The 19,751-nt window shown below is 53.2% G+C and overlaps 6 protein-coding genes across 6 annotated transcripts; 4 read left to right on the forward strand and 2 right to left on the reverse strand.

Annotated features, from left to right (window-relative positions):
* Positions 1–1,791: 1,791 nt before the first annotated feature.
* Positions 1,792–3,046, forward strand: J4E93_000948 (uncharacterized protein; the record flags this gene model as incomplete). Its single annotated transcript, XM_049338904.1, has 3 exons — positions 1,792–1,804; positions 1,857–2,582; positions 2,643–3,046. The coding sequence occupies 3 exons, from the start codon at positions 1,792–1,794 to the stop codon at positions 3,044–3,046; spliced, it is 1,143 nt and encodes a 380-aa protein (XP_049204789.1).
* A 1,900-nt stretch (positions 3,047–4,946) lies between these two features.
* Positions 4,947–5,324, forward strand: J4E93_000949 (uncharacterized protein; the record flags this gene model as incomplete). Its single annotated transcript, XM_049338905.1, has 2 exons — positions 4,947–5,035; positions 5,108–5,324. 2 exons carry the CDS (start codon positions 4,947–4,949, stop codon positions 5,322–5,324), a joined length of 306 nt encoding a protein of 101 aa, XP_049204790.1.
* A 25-nt stretch (positions 5,325–5,349) lies between these two features.
* Positions 5,350–9,293, forward strand: J4E93_000950 (uncharacterized protein; the record flags this gene model as incomplete). The annotated part of the gene is made up of 4 exons (XM_049338906.1): positions 5,350–6,735; positions 7,529–7,625; positions 7,677–8,155; positions 8,208–9,293. 4 exons carry the CDS (start codon positions 5,350–5,352, stop codon positions 9,291–9,293), a joined length of 3,048 nt encoding a protein of 1,015 aa, XP_049204791.1.
* A 1,682-nt stretch (positions 9,294–10,975) lies between these two features.
* Positions 10,976–12,754, forward strand: J4E93_000951 (uncharacterized protein; the record flags this gene model as incomplete). Its single annotated transcript, XM_049338907.1, has 2 exons — positions 10,976–12,260; positions 12,318–12,754. 2 exons carry the CDS (start codon positions 10,976–10,978, stop codon positions 12,752–12,754), a joined length of 1,722 nt encoding a protein of 573 aa, XP_049204792.1.
* An 882-nt stretch (positions 12,755–13,636) lies between these two features.
* Positions 13,637–14,653, reverse strand: J4E93_000952 (uncharacterized protein; the record flags this gene model as incomplete). Its single annotated transcript, XM_049338908.1, has 4 exons — positions 13,637–14,146; positions 14,193–14,446; positions 14,505–14,532; positions 14,585–14,653. The coding sequence occupies 4 exons, from the start codon at positions 14,651–14,653 to the stop codon at positions 13,637–13,639; spliced, it is 861 nt and encodes a 286-aa protein (XP_049204793.1).
* A 4,087-nt stretch (positions 14,654–18,740) lies between these two features.
* On the reverse strand, positions 18,741–19,721 carry J4E93_000953 (uncharacterized protein; the record flags this gene model as incomplete). Its single annotated transcript, XM_049338909.1, has 3 exons — positions 18,741–18,784; positions 18,836–19,359; positions 19,552–19,721. The coding sequence occupies 3 exons, from the start codon at positions 19,719–19,721 to the stop codon at positions 18,741–18,743; spliced, it is 738 nt and encodes a 245-aa protein (XP_049204794.1).
* Between the last annotated feature and the right edge of the window lie 30 nt (positions 19,722–19,751).

A 19,751-nucleotide genomic window follows, 5' to 3' on the forward strand; every position in this document is an offset into this window, starting at 1 on the left:
GCTGGGTAGGTTTTTTTGTATTGATATAGCAGATTGGTAGCTGATTGCGGATAGGTTGTTGTACCATTAGCGGCGGTCATCCTTTGAGCTTTGCGATATTGGTGAACAAAAATACCATGTTGGTGCTCACGTCTACTGGAGCTACTTCGGTTCATGCTCGAGCGAAACCGACAAAATCACGTCTGATGAGATCTACGCGTCCGCCTGTCCTCATGTCCCTCGGTATCCAGAGATATTTGGATCATGCTGATCCGACTTCTCTCTGAAAACGAATCTGGAGGTTTAATCGGGTATTGAAAATGAACACGGTACCAATCATGAGCTATGATGATGGAGCGGGTGAGCCTCCAGACTTCCATCGAAGTGCGAGCGATCTTCGAGGGAAAATTGTCGAAAGATCTGGTATAAGGAGGCGATATGCGTCTGAGCTCCTTCGGCGAGATCAAGAAGCTTTGATCGCCAGAAGTGGATATCCATTGCTATCTTGAAGAGAGATCTCCAGATGTGTACTGGCCTCCAGGTGTATACAAAGTGACTTTCGCTCATTATCAAGATTTTTTCATTCAATGATCTCCCAAATTGTCCAAATAACCAAAAGGTGGGTCAATGAATATCATGTTGTGTCGTTCTGTTCGTCTTTCCATCTCTTTGCGCGATCGCCATCAAAAAAGATCATCATAAGATGTAGGTGCGCCCACGACTTCGGTCCGAGAATTGTAAAATGATGTGAAGATACACCTGTGTGACCTTTGCGCGGCGCTGGATTTCTTGGGACTGATCGCAGCCATGGAGCTTGACCCTGGAGTCGTAGATGACTAAACATCTGATTCAACCTGCTGTTCTTACCTCTTCGGCGTGGAAGTCTTCCTCATGTCGATGTAAGGCGGCGCAGAACTCATGGAATCTCTCAAAACACCCCTTTTCGTTTTTCGCTGTTCACATAACTCATTTGGAGATGATATAGGCGGTGTGTTCGTGTGAGGGCTCACTGGGCCTAGAAGATGAGGAGCTACAAGGTTGGGCACGTATCGATCTAGATGCCAAGCCGCTAGTCACCCAGCCCTTTCCTAGATCACTTTCCAACGCGCATGCTTGCTCGAACAGCTCAGCCGTTATTGCAGGTTCATCACGACATCTGTTTGTATATCGGCGCTTTTTCGTTTTCAAAGATGATATTGTTTCAGCATTCTTCGACAATCACGCGTAAGCTCGTGGATTAGTATAGCATCCGCAGATGCCGTTGACCCCCATCATTTCAATGATCACTCATCCCGTCATCTACGCTTCCAAGTAGCCGCGCCGTTGGACGGAACCCATTTTTTCCGCACAGTCGCTCCGCATTTGCACTACGGCCATGGTGGCATTCCGGATGAATGTTTCACGTTGTACATCTGCAATAATCGGCCAAACAGAACACGATTTAGACCTTTTGCCACTGACCGGCCAGCCGTACCCCCTGTTCTTCCGAGCCGTTCCCCATGATAGCACGCTTCCGGATGCCGATTTGTGGGTCAAATGCCTCTTTTCGCATAGCACTGCTGTCAAGCATCGTCTGGACTTGGCTTTGGTGCTTGAAGTGCTTGTGCTTTGGGGCCGGAAATGACGAGGCTACAGTTCTTCTACCACTACAGCGGCCAAGCGCAATATTATGTGGCGACTAGTCGGTAATATGCAGGTGGCTCTTCAACAGATTATCTGGGGACCCAAGACCCTGCATACGTTTATATAGCTTCGTCAAGATCCCGTATACTCATCTTCACCTAACGCTCACGTCAGATTCAAACCTTCACCATGCGATTCCACGGTACTAATAGCACTTTGCAGCCTAGACCATTTCTGTACTGACGAACTCATAGCTGCATCATCATTGGCTCTTGCCACTGCGGGAACTGTATCTGCCGTACCTTCACCTTCTGCAACTGGGACCGATGCCTGCTACGTGACGAAGTACGCCGATATCCCGGCTGCAGTCGCAGCTTGCACTTGCATAACACTTGATGGCATCACCGTTCCTGGAAACTCAAGTATCGATCTTACGAAGCTGAAGACTGGAACCAAGGTTACGTTCAAAGGAAAGACCTTCTGGGAGTACGCCGATGCAAACTATGCCTTCATCAAGGTGGCAGGTACTAATGTCGAAATCACTGCCGAAGAAGACGCAGTACTTGATGGCAATGGTCAGGCTTGGTGGGATGGCTTGGGTAGTAATGGAGGCGTTACCAAGCCAAACCACTTCATTGAGGTGAAGGTGCTTGGAAACAGTTCAGTACACGACATCTACATCAAGAACTACCCGGTGCACTGCTTCAGTATCAGCAACAGCGCTGGTCTGGATGTCCACCACATTACGCTGGACAACAGCGACGGATATGCGCCCAACAACCGCTCCAACGGTCTTCCTGCAGCACACAACAGCGATGGATTTGGTCTGAGTAGCACCAATCATACCAAGGTTCGCGACAGTGTCGTTATCAACCAAGATGATTGTGTAGCTGTCACTAGTGGAGACAACATCCACGTCAGCAACATGTACTGCAATGGTAGCCATGGTCTGTCCATCGGGTCTGTGGGTGGAAAGTCAAGTATGTCATCCCATCATCCAGCTATACAATAATCATGTTTTACTAACCACATCTATTCAGACAACAACGTAACAAATATCTCATTCACAAACTCTGTCGTCCTGAACGCCGAGAACGGAGCTCGCATCAAGTCGAATTCCAACACCACCGGTTTCATCTCCAATATCCACTACGAGAACATTCGCGTTGAAAACATCTCCATCTACGGAATTGACATTCAGCAAGACTACTTGAACGGTGGGCCAACTGGCAACCCCACGAACGGCGTCATCATCCAGAACATCACCATGAAGAACATCTTTGGCACGGCAACAGAAGAGGGAAAGAACTACTACATCCTCTGTGGAGAAGGAAGCTGTAGCGGCATCAAGATCGACAACGTTCGTATCACCGGAGGCGGAGAAGAGAGTTCATGCAATTTCAAGACGGAGGGTAACTTTGACTGCGATGGACACTTTGTATGAGCTGGCTATCTCTGTACTTCCATATTTCATTCGCAGAGTGCGGAAACCATGCCGCGTGTCAACAGAATTGAATAGTCGTTCCAAGTACCGCGCGCTTTGATGGTTTCACAGACAATCCCTAGCAATATCGTTTGCAGTTTCTGAGGACCAGAGTTCAAGCGATAAGTTCTACTATGTGGGCCGGATGGATGGGGCCCCAGAGCGATGTAACACCAATGTTGTCACAATCGAACTACGCCGTACGTTCGGGTCATGGTGCTTCTTGACTTGCCTGCGCAAGTACCGTGTGAACTGCCCAGGTGTGCACGCGCCACGTGACGTAAAATTCAACGTTAACCGGGCGTCGCGCCAACCACCTCGCGCCGCATCCAAAGTTCAATCCGCTCCTGACTCTCGCCCAAACTTTGCTCGTCGTTTTGGGCAAACCGTTCGCGGTCTGGACGTCCTCGAGAGTACCGCGGCGGTTCGGGTCCCGAACGACGCCGTCGCTTTCCAGGGACACGCCATTGTGGATACGCGCTCACGACGACATGGAAAAGGCGCGATGGAGTTAATTACAGTACGTCTTCGTGATTAACGCTCCGTCCGATTTCACATACCAAGCAACCAAACGCTCTAGCTAAGGCTGTTATCTCGAACTACTGCAATTTATCCGGCCACTTCCTGCCCGTTATGGCAGAGTCCCGTCTCCTTACATTACCCTACACTAGTCGATATTTCCTTTGATCGCGCGTGGTTACGCGATGACCTCGAGCTACAAGGGCATCCTCAGCGATGACGGACTGCAGTGCGGCAGCCCAATTGTTACAATCACAGTCCCAAAGCGTTCATTCGCTGCTATCGTTTATGCATGGGGTACGTGCTCCTGCCGTCAGCACTCCATTCTGTCAGCCACCGCGTCTCAAGTAAGTCGTCGTGGGTAGGGCATTCGAGTGCTGATTGACGTGCGCGCGCTGTGAGGGAGTCCTTCCTCAATGTACAATGGCTGCTGTGCTACCTCGTCCAACGCCCGACCGGCTGTCGAGCTGCGATAGCTGCGTCTGCGTTAAGCGAAGGCGTGATGCCGAAGTTCGGCGTGCAGGAATGAATCCTGTCAGGTCCCACCAAAAATGTCACTCATCACGGCACCAACACACTTCGAGAAGTAACCAGCGGTGCGTCATCCAGGTACCGCGCGCTGCATGCCCCTTACAGGGCCTAGTGTTCGGATGGATTCGTTGCGGATGGCCTGTTGCGTTTCTGCGATAGGTGCGTGTTGCTGCACACCATGTCTGTGCGAATCATCGCCTCGCGCAGCCACTTTGTCCGGCCACGTCTCGACCCGGCTCGAAAACTGCCTTCAGACGGCGCTGAAAGAGACTTGAGCAGTCGATGCGCACACTATCTCTTTCATTCTCGTCGCTTTGCCCTCGTGCTCTCCCAGCCCCTACTACGGTTCCTTGCGGCCACCTCAAACACGCTACATATTGGCATGCCTGTCGTAGCCTCAGCCTTGCCCCAGCTTTGAGGCCAAACCAGGGCAGTGGTCATGTCGATGTTGCGCACGAGCGCCCCCGCGAGCAGCCCTCAATTAGCTTCTTCTACAATCCTTCCATACGCCTTCTAGAAGCGTGCCATTTCCGCATCCCCCGCTGCACCTTTGCGTGAGGTGATCCCACTTGTATATCAACTGTCGCACCAACAGCAGCTGATGCCTGCTCGGATACACGATTATCCACTCCTTGGCCCCTAGTCTTACCGCGACACCTGGATACCCTTCCCCACCCTCTTTTGCACCTCCGCCTGTCGTTCGTTCTAGTTTTCAGTCGTTTGGGTTGTCGCAAGGTCTTCATGGTCGGCATGTTGGAGTAGTCTTCTGTTGCGCGATTTGAACTGAGCATACGGCTCTCCCCTCGCCACAATGGAGGACAACCTAGACATACCGGAGGAGTCTATGCGACACATTGAGGCCCTGCTGGCGAGGCATCCTCCACATTTGATCCAGAGAATGTTTTCTCAAGCGATAGATTCGCGTACGTTTCTCGTTGTATTGTTTTGTGTGTACGTGCTCACCAAGTCTAGGCCGCAACTCTACAGCCTCGTCATTCATGTCTACCAGCACCGCGAGTTCATCTACAACATCCTCGTCAGGGTCATCATGGCGGTCTCGGCTTTCTATGGCATCGACATTCTCTTCATCTACAGGGAGCAGCGATACGCGAAGTTCCATTGCTTCCTCTTCGTCATCGCGCTCCAGGATGAGGAGGGCGGAGCCGCGTTCCTACCCAGCTGGTCTTGATCCGACACGTCCGGTGCCGGCTTCCATGCCTGTGGTGGACACTGAGAGTCCACTCGACCTCAAGATTGAACCGAGCTACACACCGACAGACGACATTAGTGTTGCTTCCCCATCGCTGAACCCGGATGATGACAAGTCACAGAGTCAGTCAGGCGAGCCATTCATGTTCTGTACGTATTGTGCCGAACAGAAGAGCCAGAAGACGTTCAAAGCAAAGTCTGACTGGAAGAAACATGAGATGAGGATGCACGAGACTGGAGAAGACTGGCCTTGTGTCGTCAACGGTTGCAACCGCATTTTCGACCGACAGAAAGATTTCATCAAGCATCATCAACGCTACCATGCCGGTCGACCCCTGCCGTCACTGACAGACATTGGCATCACGTTGTTGCCGCGAAGAGTGTTTGGTTGCGGGTTCGACAAGTGTAAAGAAGTCAGCATCGGTTGGGATGAGCGATGCGACCACGTCGCGAAGCACATGAAGAATGGCGCGACGATGGACCAGTGGAAATACTCTAATGTGATCAGGAACTTAATACGACAGGAAGCTCTCCACGACACATGGAAAGAGCTTATCGGTTGCCTGGACGAGAGATTGCGAGAGAGTCGGTCGCAGATTAGTTGGTGTCCCGACAACTCGCGAATCCTCCGACAGAAGCTCCAGTGCTGTGACCTTCGACCGAGCCGGGAAGAGGTTTTGATTACCGCCTTGAGTCTACGCGCTGATATACCCCTGGACCCTGTGCATCAACAGCTACCCACTGGCTTCGTAACACCCTCAAGAGATTCCGTCCCGCATGTTGAGAAGCTGTCGCGCGAGCAGCGAATGCACATACTCATCGGAAACTCCAACCCACATCACTCAAGAGCGCGGCTCGCGAGCATCAACGCAGCTTTGCTGCGCATTTGTAGTTCGTTGGCGCACGTGCCTGACTATGATTGCGGCTCGTCTCCATTTGTGGAGCCGCAGACGCCTGGTGCGCCCGCAGTGGATACGGCCAGCCGCCGTATCAGTTATATGGACGTGGACCCTGGAGATTACCTGGACGTAGCGCAACCGGCTATTCCTGAACTCCCACCGGCTATGACGACATCCACAATGCATACACCCCATACACACCCCACGCCAGTCATGGATCACGAGCAGCACACACAGTTGTACCAACAGGAGTACATGGACCAAGTCAAGGCCACACCCAACCCACTGGAATCACTGTATCCCAACTACTTCGGTGCTGCTCCCCAGTTCGAAGAGTCGCAGTACTACGACCGCCCGTCGTTCGGTCAAATGATATCGAAGCCGCTCCACAAGATAGGCAGTCGGATAAGCAGCTCGAGAGGAAGCTCTTCGAATCAGAGACCATCATCGCAGATGAGTCAAGCTTCGTCAGAGATGCTTCCTGACTACAGTGTTGCCGCAATGGGCATGCGTCACCCTCATCAGCATCAGCAGCCCCAGCATCACATCCCACAACACCATCAGCATTCTCAACATCCTCAACACCCTCAACATCACCTGATGCCCCAGCAGCATCAACCCTACCGCGACACGACATCGCAAATGCATGACCACATACACATGTACACCACACAAAGCTGAAGAGCTCACGTGCAACGAAGTCTTCATGTCCCAGTACTTTCATCAACGCCCCCTTTAGTCCTTTCAAGCGAGCATTTAGAGTTTTATTTGTTACCTCTTTTTTTTCTTTGATACCCCGTGCTTTCGAGCACATCTGATAGACTTGTACTATAAAGCATATCCATAGTATAGAGATGTTATTCGTGTGACGTCACTCAGTCTCTCGTCCTGCGCTTCATGCGATTGTCTGGTGAACATGATATCTTGTTGCTGAGAGTGTGGCTTCGTTTGGTATGGTCCGCGTGTAGTCATCCGTTCGCATGAACCCAACGGTGTTGTTCACCGTGAGACACAACGTCGGCAAGCTCCTGTCTCAGCCTATGCCCAGTCACCACGGCGTTCCCATATACCAACAGGACTATCGTCCCTTCTTTTTCCTTTCGTTCTAAGTGGACTTGATTCACGCGCTCAGCCGCGCATGTTTGCTCTTTCCTCGTTCACCTCGCTTATTAACGCCACTGCCTGTTACAGCCACCTTGGCAAGACCCTCACTCACCTCCTCCTACTTTTACACCCTCTCTCCACACTGCACCACTCTCACTTGCTTCAAGCTACTAACATGCAGCTACTCGATCTGCCACCGGAGCTCTTCGAGAGGGTTGTCGCCGCCCTTGCGCGTGCAGCGCCCTTCCATGAGCTCATTCGACTGCGCGCCGTGTCCCGTACACATTGATATTCGTGACAGTTATGGACGGTGAAGCTAATTGGAACAGGGACATTTGCCGGCGACATCGACAACGAACTTCTTGCGAACACGTCTGTTGCGGACTTCCATGATCGGTACCATCAACGCCAGCCGATCCCTACTAGTCTTGATATCCGGAATCCTCTACCTCCTCTGCATCAGCTACATGTTATATCGCAATATAAAAAGATTGTTGTTACCGACTCGATGGATACGCTTCCATCTGACATTAAGGGCTACCTTTTGAGCAACATCGAGACCTATCTGGTCAATCACATCGAAGACGCAGATATCACAGCCTCCGGACTGCCGAATTTTATACACAAGGTCACGGATAAGCTCATGGAATTTGCTACCGCAGGCACTGATCGTTCTGTTCTGCGACAGGACTATCTGAAGGCACTTATACATGGTTTAGTCCTTACAAACGAAGTCGCCCCACGGACTATGGTTCGAGACGAAACCATTGACGTTCCACTCCGTCTTTACAACAATCTTCAGACCCGGGTCGCGCAGCATAGCGGAAAGGGAACGGGACCATCTCAACTCTGTACAAGAGAATGTCAACGACATGCTGGCAGCAGCAGCCACAGTAGGGAGTCTCGCAGCTGTCCGTCACTACATTTCGCAATCTGCTGAGGTTATTGACTGGTTCCCCAAATACTTTGCTGGCTTTGGTAACCCTGTAACAGCAGCAGCCTGCAGTGGAAATGTCGAAATTCTTGAGTATCTGCTCATAGAAGTCAACAATGAGCTCACGGAGCGGCATTTCGCTCGGATACAGCACGGTCGTATCACTCGTTGCGGCCCACTCACAGAGACCATCACTTCCGCAATAAGCTTCGCAGTTCGGACCGGAGAACTGAAGGCCGTTGTCACACTGTTTGACTTCCTGTCAAGATGCCGCGTTGAAATACCGGCGCATATGAAGTCCCGGTCACACTACCTTGCCGATGCCATGAGGTGGGGACAGATGGACGTGTTCATATGGCTCATGGACCAATGGAATCCTCTAATCGCCGACCTGCCCTATTGGAGCGCCCTGACTGCAGGCTTACGCCTTGCGGTCAAATATGGCCATGCCAACATCGTGCGATACGTCTTCGACAAAGGGTTGATGGATCCACATGATACGGATGTCAACATCGTGCTCATCGCTGCGACACATGGTCATCGCGCTATCATCCAACTGGCTCTCAACCATGGCGTTCAGCTCACGATACAGGACCTCATCGCGGCGCTGAATGGATCACTCCCATTGCTCATCACTCAGTATCTTTTGCTTCACAACGTTCCACTCACGTCTGTGACCAACGCGGAAGATAGAAGGTCCATCACTACTTCCGTCGTTCCTATGGTCGAAGCGCTCTGTCGAGAATCTATCCACATCCCTTTCGGCGATTACAACGAGGTTCGGGGCAAGGAAAAGGTGCTGGCGCTCATACTCTTGGCGAGCGAGATGAGACGACAAATTCCAGAGCTTACGTTGGACAACTGTGTTGAGCTCAAGAAGGTGTTCGATAGGCTGGTCAGAGAGTGTCTGGACTTGCCAAGGGGGTCAGTTCCGTATCTTGAGATGGCTGAAGAGCTGCACAGCTGGATGGAGTGGGGAGACGGACGAGAGTGGGCAGATTGTGAAGTCTAGCGCAGAAGCATACGAAAGACACACCCCAGACAAGGAAAGACCTAAACAGGTTTGCAGACTACACTATTTCAGGACAGGCAAATTGGAAGACTCGGCGACAATATAGGCTCCAGAGTATTCGGTGTTTTCCTTGCATGAAGTGGGTATGCTGGGGAGCCTGAGAGGGAAGTGGACCGTTCTAAAACGTACAATCATATTCCTTCAGTGGGGAGACAGAGGCAATTAATAAGTGTGGCACCTCCGAGTTAGATTCGTACTAACTGTCTTGGTTCGTGACACTTCACTGACCCCTGCTGGCTAAGATTCCTGCAAGTAACGGCAGACGGCGACAAGCGGGTCTAAACTCGTGTACCATGGGTCTGGGACACTGGTAGCGGACATACAGTATGCAGGGAGAATTTGCGGGCTTCTATGCATGATTAGGGACGACATGGATTAATGGGAAAACAGTGGACTTTTGCAGAGTGCCTGACTGTCCAACTTGCCCCCGGCAGACCGGGGCTCGCCGAGTGGTCGAAACCCAATAACAATACAAGATTATACCATGCAGTCCGCGAATGTACGGAAGTAAAGTGACTGAAAATAGACGCGAGAGGGAGACATGTCGACGGACCGATTGCGCCTATATGTGGCTTACCTAACACGGCGCCTATCCGACCATCGTCATACACGGTCCCATGTACCAGGCGCGTGTGTATGTCACCGTTAGCCTTCAGCTCACAGTTCTTTTTCGGTAGACCCTGATCATATTCGATCATCATCTCCTCGCGAAGTCATGACACCCACTCGGTCAGCCCGAATGCCTTATTTCTTTGCATGTCCAGACGGGCATTGCTAGACGACAGGGCACATGTCTTCAATGGAAGGCTTGGACTGGCTGTCAAGACTTTGCCTCAAGACATGGCAACCACCGAAGCTCGACGAAGGTTGCCTCGGCAATCCTTGCAAGGCTTACTTAGGCGGACGGGAACGCGGTTATGCGGCACCGTAGTTCGTGAATACCGATACCACGCTCTGCTATCCGCAATCTTGTAGCTCGCTGTGAGGGCGTGGTTTTACCACGAGGTAAAACGGCGTAATGTGATTGGATGCAGAATTAGCGGCGTTCGCAGTGGAGAGAGCGATCTGGGGTTATCAGAGATTTCGCAGGATGGAGGACCAGCTTGGCGTGGGGCTGGGCGGACTGGGCGCCAAGGGAACGTGGTACAGCGTCGAACGCTCGTTCGTTCACCTTGACTTGGTTACACCAAGGCGATGGCGAAGACCCGCGACAAGACACAGTGGAGACTTAACGCGACACCAACATGCCATGCGGGTGGATCGAGCCCTGGGGGTTCCGTAGACCAATCACATGTCTCGTGCACCCGAACGCTCACCCCGGAGCGACGCTGAGGGTCCAGAAAATAGGTGCTGTTGGGCATTTGGACCACGGCCAGAGCCGAATAGCATGATATTGTGGCTTCGATGATCCACCGCGCCTCGAAGAGGCAGGCAACACCGTCTGACGTCCACAAAAGTCCACTTGCAGTGAAATGTCATCTGCGCCGCCAAGATCCCACGCCTCCGTTTGTATGCTGTGTACTTAAACTCCCCTGCACTCGTTCAACCAAACAGTCAGGACACCTCACAACACCTCAGCTTTTCAGTCAACCGGCGCTACTGCTCGCCACTCTTCACTAACAATGGCTCCCGCCTTGAAGAAGTACGACTGGATCCTAGCGATCACCACCATCGCCTTTGTCGCCTCGTCCGCCTCCAACGGTGCCAACGATGTCGCCAACTCCTACGCCACGTCCGTGGCTGCGAGGACCTTGAAGATGTGGCAGGCTGGTATTCTGGCCTGCTTCACTGAGTTCCTCGGTGCTGTCGCCCTCGGATCCCGAGTCACTGGAACCATCAAGAGCGGTATCTTCGCCCTCGACACCTTCAAGCCTGTACCCGGTACCCTCATGCTCGCCATGGGTTGCGCCGAGGTCGGATCCGCCGTCTTCCTCACTGTCGCTACCATCGCTGGTATGCCCGTCTCGACTACCCAGACCGTCGTTGGTGCTCTCGCTGGTGCCGGTATTGCTGCTCAATCTCCTCTCAGCTGGGGCTGGAAGAAGGGATCCATCTCCCAGATCGCCGCCTCATGGGTCATTGCGCCTTTCCTGTCCGCCGCTTTCGCTGCCGTCCTGTTCTTGACCATCAAGTTCGGTGTCCACAACCGCAAGGACCCCTTCAAGTGGGCTATGCGCCTGATTCCCTTTTACCTGGCTTTCACCGCTGGTGTCCTCGCTCTCTTCATCATCGACGAGCTGCCAAATGGCGAGTCGCTTGAGGAGATGGGCGCTGGCAAGGCCTGTGGTATTATCCTTGGTGTCTTCTTCGGCATGCTTGCCATCTCTTACATCTTCTTCATCCCTTACTTCACCCGCCGCCTTGTCAAGGGTGACACCAGGCTGAGGGCGTGGCACATTCCTCTCGGTCCCCTTCTGTACCGCGAGAACCCTCCCATTTACTTCCCCGGCAAGGGCGACCAGGTCGTCACCGACTACTACGCGAAGGCTGCCCCTGTCCCGATCCAAGAGAACGACGGACTCAAGGGTGAGAAGGCTGTTGGCCACTCCACCTCCCTCGACAACAAGTCTTCTGACAGCGACAACATTGACGTCGAGGGTGGCCGCGGTCTCTCCCGTCCTCTTCCCCGCGATGGCGCCGTTGCTCACATTGTCCCCGCCACCCCTGAGCCTGAGGAGCGCTGGTTGAAGCCCGTCGAGCACCTTCCCTTCTACTCTCCCAAGAAGATCGCCAACTGGACCAAGTTTATCCTTCTCCAGGGTGTCTCCCGCGATGTCGTTACCCAGAAGGATCTCGCCGATGTCCACTCCCGCGCTATTGTCTACGACAACCGCGTCGAGCATCTCTGGACCTACGCCCAAGTTGCCTCCGCCATGATGATGTCCATTGCCCACGGTTCCAACGATGGTAAGCTATAATTTCTGAAATCCTCACTTCTACACACATGCTAATCCCCCTTCGCAGTTGCCAACGCAGTCGGCCCCTGGGTCGGTTCTTACAACACCTATACCACTGGTGTCGTAACCAAGGAAGCCGACACCCCCATCTGGATCCTCGTCGTCGCCGGTCTCCTCCTCGGCATCGGTTTCTGGTTCTACGGCTACCACATTGTGCGCGCGCTCGGCAACAAGATCACCCAAGTCTCGCCCACCCGTGGTTTCAGCATGGAGCTCGGCGCCGCCATCACCGTGCTCCTTGCTTCGCGTCTCGCTCTCCCCGTCTCCACCACGCAATGTCTCACTGGTGCCACCATTGGCGTTGCGCTCTGCAACTTTGATCTCAAGGCTGTCAACTGGAAGCAGGTCGGCTTCATCTTCTCCGGATGGATTATCACCCTGCCCGGTGCTGGTCTTATCTCCGGTCTTCTTATGGTTATGGCGCTTAACACGCCCCATTTCTAAATGTCAGCTAGAGCTTTCTCTTCCTTTGGCCAGTTTGATCAGGTCCCTTTTTGTTATGCGATAAATGCACGGATGGGCATGATATGGAGTATGATACCAATCGTTTAATGTACCAAATTGTAATCTATAGAGTTACACACTGTGAGTCTGCCGAGAATTTCGCATGTGATGAGTGATTTTCGTGAATTTCCAACTCGAGGGAAGGAGCGTTTTGCTTGCAGTCCCAGAGCTGGATCAAGAGGTGTCGTCTCAATGCCCTCATCCGCTCGGCGATTTACTCGGCCGCAATGGATTACTGAACGCAATTCGCCACATCGTACCGTACAAACCCGAGCAGACTCAGCGACGACACGCGCAACAATACTCATTGCAGGCAAAACCGAAGGTGTCACTCAAACCGCGCAAAGATATAAGGGTGGAAGCAGCTCGAAGCCACCGAAAACGTTGGTATTCCCCTAAAAACAGCACAGCACAGCGCAGCACAGAACCCTGTCGGGGAGAGGCTACAAATACGGTCCAGTCTATCCTGACCCATACACTGCGTTGAAATAGATAAAAACGTGGTAAGTGTGTCAACGACACACGTACTCCATACGCCCAGCACAGTAAAACACCGCCGGCCCGAGCGAAGAAGAGACGGGCTTCAGGGCCTATGCATTACATCATAAAGCGAGGCTAGAAAAGGATGGCTGAGAAGCGAATTAAAATAGCGATAAGATGTGAGGAGGAGGAGGTGAGCAGATAGGACGGGGGGTATGTTTATGCGGTCTGCTTGCTCGACGACTGCTGGAGTTCGTTGACGAAAGCGTCGTAATCTGCGGCGGAGGAACCGGAGCCTACTATGCTGGTAAGCCATGGATCGGACCGGCTGCTTCTTCATCTTCAATAAGCGTCTGGGTTGGGGTAGAAAGAGGATGGCGAAGGGTGCTGCTGACCTTGCGGTGGCTCGTCGACCTTTTGGCGCTTCTCGGCGTAGTCGTACGAACCTTCAGAGCTGGTGTGCTTGTTGCCTGATGCGCCGTGTTGGGCGGCGGCTGCTGCTTGCGCTGCCATTTGCAGTTCGCCGATTTGGCGCTCCGAGAGTCCTCCATTGTTGTTGTTCGAGCCCTGCTGTTGCTGCTGTGGTTGCTCGGACTGTTGGGGCGGCTGTGGTGGGTTCGGTTGTTGGTGCATGTTTGGCTGTTCGTGGGGCCGGTTGAGATCTACACCAGCCGGCGCAGGTGGTATCTCGCCTTGGGTTTCGAGTAGTCGTGATTGCAGATTGATGATGTAATCGCGCAATTGGTAGTTCTCGGTTTGGAGCGTCTTGTACAGCTCGCATAGCTGCTCGAACTCCTTGACCTGGTCTTTCAGCTGCTTGATGTACTCTTCCTTACGCTGGCGGAATGCGCGCTGGTGGTGTTAGCTTGTGCCATTGGAATGCGCGCGTTGCATGTACCTGGGCAGCGCGATTCTGTGCGGCACGCTTAGATGTCGACAGCTCTCTCCGTCCCTTGGAGCGACCCTCGCTCGTGTTCCCATCGTCGGGGCCGGCGCTCATGTCGTAGGCGGAGCCCCCAATGGCCGGGTCGATGGCGTGTGGTGGGCCAGCAGTGTGCGGGTGCTGGGAATGCTGAGCGTGTGGGGAGTGCTGGGGGAGAGGCTGCACGCCGGGTTGTCCAGCGCCAGCAGCGAGCAGATGTTCTCTTAAGCCTGCGCGACGATACGTGTTAGTAATCGGCAGGAGGGTAGGGATGCGCGGGGCACTAACTCATCTCTATGGTCGGCTTGGATTGATCCTGAAGCGGCGTGTCAGCAGCGCAACGGGCCTGAATAGTCAGCGCAGCTTACCTGAGCGGCAGATGCCTGCATGTTATAGCCAGTGCTAGCTTGGATCGCAGGATCCAGAGTTTGGCTCATTCAAGGCGCGTCGCACGGGAGCACCGCAGCGAGGGTGTTGTGGCGTTGATTAGACAGCAGCGTGGGAATTGGGGCTCGGATCCTGGGTCGCTGGTTTGGGCTAGGCCGGGCGGGAATGCGCAGAGAGGCAGCTGGCAGCAGACGGGGTAAGAGGCGGTCCGGCGGCGGTGGTGACGTCGCGACAAGGTGGTGGGCGAGAGGGCAGGCGGCAGTGCGTGAAGAGAGCGCGCGCGTGCTGTGAGAGTCAGCTTCAGCGCTCGCCAGCGCCAAGACAGGCGCGCAGTGTTGCGACGGCATTTTGGTTGCGCGTCTCGGGTTGTAGGACGCTGGGGCAGCTCACCTGTATCGTGACGATGCAGTTGGTCGAGTGGATTACGCAGCTTTGACTAAGAAGAGGGCGATGCGCGCTATATACAAAGCAGGGCGGCAAGGTCGGCCTCGGGAACGCTCAAGCAGCGCAGCAGGACAATGCAATCCATGGCACACGCTCCCCTCATGCCATCACGACTCGCCCCATCTCACGCTGCGCAAATCAGCGCCCTGTCGCCCTTCTCTGTCTGGCTTCGGCACCCATCCGACGACCTGCCTACTGCATCCCACCAGCGACCTGCTTTTTGCGCGCTGATGCTGACCAATTCCCCGACTCCGACCCTCTGGTACCCGTCAAACACACCTTAATCCTCTACGGGCTAGTCTCTCGCGTTTGATTACAGAGTGTATATCGGATGTATGTGTCTCCAGATCCGAAGCTCCCGTAAGGACCGAATGGAGTGTTTGTTGCGCTCTGAGATAGGTTAATCGCTGCTTCAGTACGCCTTCCTTCAATGTCTCCACGCTGATGACTTGCCGCGCGGATCAGCCGTTGCTATTCCCATCTGTCCATCTAAGCGCATGTGCACCATCAGCCGATGGCTGTCAAGGCGAATCTTGTGATACTCATCCCATCCCATCTAGTTTCATGCACGAGTCTTGCCATTACACAACTCTCATTGTCTTCCTCAAAATCTTGGTTAGATACATGGCCGTTGGGGTACTCCGTAATCTTCGAGACCCTTGGTCCATGCGCGTTTGCAAGGCGTATCGTGGTAGCTAGCTCTCACTCCTACTCCGCTCCTCACTATGCATCGCCTTTGCATCTGTTGTGCAACTTACAACTAATCATTCTTCTCTTGTGGGTACAGTCTGGTAAATTGCTCCTATACTCTTTCGAAAAAAAAAACTAGCCGTCATCCACCCTCGCTTGCTTGCACTTGAACCCCTCATCACCACCAAACTCCATCTACATCATGACAAGGCCCCCAAATCTCGCTCGGGCTCTCCCGTAAGTCCAACGACTAGTTCCCCCAAGACTCCAAGACCAACAAACAAGCCACTCCCTCGTCTGACCCTCGCCCCTCGCACACTGCCTTGATGACTCAGAACCCAAACCCCAACTAACCATCGAATCACAGCCTATCGTACATCGCGTTGTGCCAGCATCACTGTCGCACCAAAACGTCTTTGCTGACCCGCTTCCAAACACAAATGCCGCCGCTGCAACAAGCTACCTCCCTACCTTATGCGGGATACGCAAGCGCACGTACGGGGTTCCGGTCACTATCCACTGGCTCTCGTCCGTCATCTAGTCCGGCAGCGCAGCCGAAACAAGACGCAGCACATAACATGATCTACGCTGCCAACCAACCCACTGACTTACCCGAACGCGTGTCCAGCCTCTCTCCTGCATGGCAAATCAACGCTGCGAAGAAGAGTATCACGCGCACCTTCACATTTACCAGTTTCGCAAAGGCTTGGCGGTTCATGTCGCTCGTTGCGGATGAGTGCAAGGTCAGGAAGCATCATCCGAGTTGGTCGAATTTGTATAATAGGGTTGAGATTGAGTGGACTACGCATAAGCCCGAGGGACTGAGTATCAAGGATGTGGACATGGCCGAGTTTTGTGACCGGAAGGCGGCGGAGATTGGATTGAAGGAACCGGAGTGATTGAAGTGTTTGAAGATCGCGGTTGATCGACGATCGGGGGATAGTTAATACTTCTGGGTAGAGTACTGCAGCTGCCAAATCCGACCGCTAGCGCGAAGTCTTTTAGTAAGATACTCGGTCTCGCCTCTGTGGATATCATAGCTCCGTATCTTTCTCCTTGTCTCTCATAGTTCAAGTTCACTCGGCAGTGGCTGCTCTTTGATAAACACTTTTATTCATCTTAGCCCTTGAAAAGTCTCCAGTTATGCCCGGTTTCTCTCCACTCAACCTGATCTGATCACTTGATTCATGCCACTCATTTCCGCTCGTCTAGCATCCGACCATCACACCAACATCGTCAACAGCCACTCTCCAGCCTTCCTCATCTTCAACACCATCGCCCTGCACACTGACGGCAACCGAATGTCCAACGCCGCCAGGTACATCTTGCACTTGGACTTTCCCTCCAACCTTCGTCCAGCCTTCTTGTCCAGGCCCCATGTATACTGCTTCTCCACAGCTGACTTGATCCAGGAAGACTTCGACGCGCGTTTGCCCATACGGTCTCCTTCCTGTAACCCATGTGTAGCAATCGACTGTCGCACCGACAGGAAGATCGATGTAGGATTGCGATAGCGTGAGTGTAGCCTGGACCGCTGAGCTGTTCGACGTCGCGGCGTAGAGATTACTACCGGAGTGTCCGCCTGTAGGGGAGGTGGATATACCGCGAGAGTACCACGAACCGGTTACCATGTCCATCCACGGAGACAGCACAGGGATCTCGAATGAGGGATTGGCAACGGCATTCGTGCAGCGCTTGGTAGAAGGCGCTTGCTGTGGTGACGATAGTGGACTGGCTTGCGCGGTCGCGAAGGTGAGAATGGCGCACACAATAAAGAGTAAGAATTGCCGGAGAGGCATGACGGCGTATTATCGATCTTGGGTAAGGTCGCACAAATAAACGATTTTGCAGACTTCAAGTCGCTTTTTGAATGTGATCAAGACTGATAGAATGTTCAGCTCCGTGTAAGCTGCAGGTAGCTGAAGCAGCTGAGCCGATGCGGTCACAAGTGAGACCTGACGAGAAGCCGCGTGTGACGTGAGCTCGAGGTTGCTACCAGCGCGCTTCGACTTGAATTGTTCCAAGTCGGTAGGAACGGGCTTTAGACTGTGATGTGGAGATTTCGTGTATGTTGTGTGTGACGTGGACGGGTATATGAGCTCGCAATGTTACTGGTAGATACAGCAGGAATGTGGATTCCGGTTCTCTCAAAGCGCAACGAACGGAGGTGAAGGTGAAGGTGAAGATAGAGGTAAAGGTAAGGAATGCGCAAAAGACATCGACCCCTACCATAACCATATACAATCGCAGACTCGCGTTGCATAGTTCAACGCAAAAAGCACACTCCAGGCTGTGATCATGTCGAACAAGCTTCAGCTGTCAGGGTCAAAACCTGATCGAAAGGAGCTAACCCGCCGCGCCACATTGCTATCGACTAGAATGCGCAATGGTAAACACGTAGAAGCTGTCCTTGGTGTTGTTGTTGACAGGGTTGGACGGTTGGTAAGAGGCAAAGGTGGCGTACGCATAAGCGAAATTCACGGGGCCGTTGCGCATCGACTTGGCACCACTCCCTATCGCAGTACGATTCAATTCGACTGTCGCGCCATGTTACAAGCCAGAAGTTGCTCCAGATGTCGGACATTTAATAACGAATGATAGACATGCGGCTGATTATTGGCGAGTGTGAGAAGCTTAGGTCAGGATTCTCCGAGCCTATGGGACTGTCATCCACCGTTTTCTGACAGGGACTGGGTTGTTAGAAGCGAAACGGAAAGGAGATCTAGATTACGAAAGAAGGCAAAGAGGAGCAGTGAACTTTGTCTGAACTTTGTCGGATTTATGTGATTGGATCTTTGTTAGCCCATGGAGATTTCATGCTCCTGGGCCCTGCTCATAGCGGCGTACTTTTGGGGTATATAGCGAGCCATCGAAATCAACCTGTGCGGTTGTCGAAGGCCAGCTGGTACGCTTCTGTCGCATACTGATGCAGCTGTAATGTCCGCCTCAAACGCCGACCGTGCAAACCGTAGCCTCATGTCGTCATACTATAAATCGTGTCGCTCATGCGGGCTGTTCGTATGCCCTCTTGATGACCCTTGCGAATTCTGATAGGCTTGTTAGCAGCGACTCGACGTTCGTGGTGCTGGTGTACTTACGATCGAACTTGACGTTCTCACGGACAACGGTGCCCTTAGCCTCGTTGTCCTTGTTGATGGGCACCTTGATCTTGGCACCATCGATGTTCCACCCGCAAACGCTTCCGACGAAGTTGTCGAACTCGCTTCCAGAGAGGTTCAACCACGACTCGAGGATGCTGCGGTCAACCTCGCGCACCGCCTGGCTGACGGTTGCAGCGATGCGTACGCGCATCAGCTCCTCAAACCCTGAGACGTCGGCAATTAAGTCGGCGTACAGGTCGTCGGAGTCTAGTGTAGACCAAAAGGTAGAGTAGTCGGCACCTTCGAGCAGATTCCTCAGCTCGTTGAGCTTCTGGACAGCTTCTGATAGCGGCGCATCACCGGCAGCTGGGTTGTGTAATGAAGATGACAGAGGAGCTAGGACGTGTGGAGGGAGGAGGGAGAGGCCCAAGGAGAAGTCGGGGCTGGGGAAGACGGTGAGAGCCTTGACGAGGATGTTGGTGATGGTCTCGTCACGGGCAAGGTGTGGGTTGAATTGGTAGCTAGAGCCTCGTGGTTAGCAGATGTAACGATGATGCTTGAGGTACAATAATAGTCAGGAGAAAGCTGTCAGATAGAGCTAATAATAAACTTCAGCGGGGGAGTGATTCATGCTCCATCCCTCGGGTAATAGGAAACGTTGTGGTTGTTTATTCATCTTGTAGCATGGGGGGAAGAGTAGGGGGGACACGTACAGCTTCAACAGGGCGAGGTTGGCGTAGCAGTCGTACGTCTGGTTCTCGCACTGCTGCATGACATAGTCCTGGAAGACACCCGTCGTCTCTGGGTTGTAGCGATCCAGTCCATCGAGGATCTGCTGCATGTGATCCGGCCGCTCAGGCGCGAAGTCGAAAGGGGCGCCCATGGTGGTTGTGTGGATGAGCGACGAAGAGTT

This window comes from Alternaria ventricosa, assembly GCF_023758065.1.
Source record: "Alternaria ventricosa strain BMP 2768 chromosome Unknown scaffold_1, whole genome shotgun sequence".
Classification (NCBI taxonomy): domain Eukaryota; kingdom Fungi; phylum Ascomycota; class Dothideomycetes; order Pleosporales; family Pleosporaceae; genus Alternaria; species Alternaria ventricosa.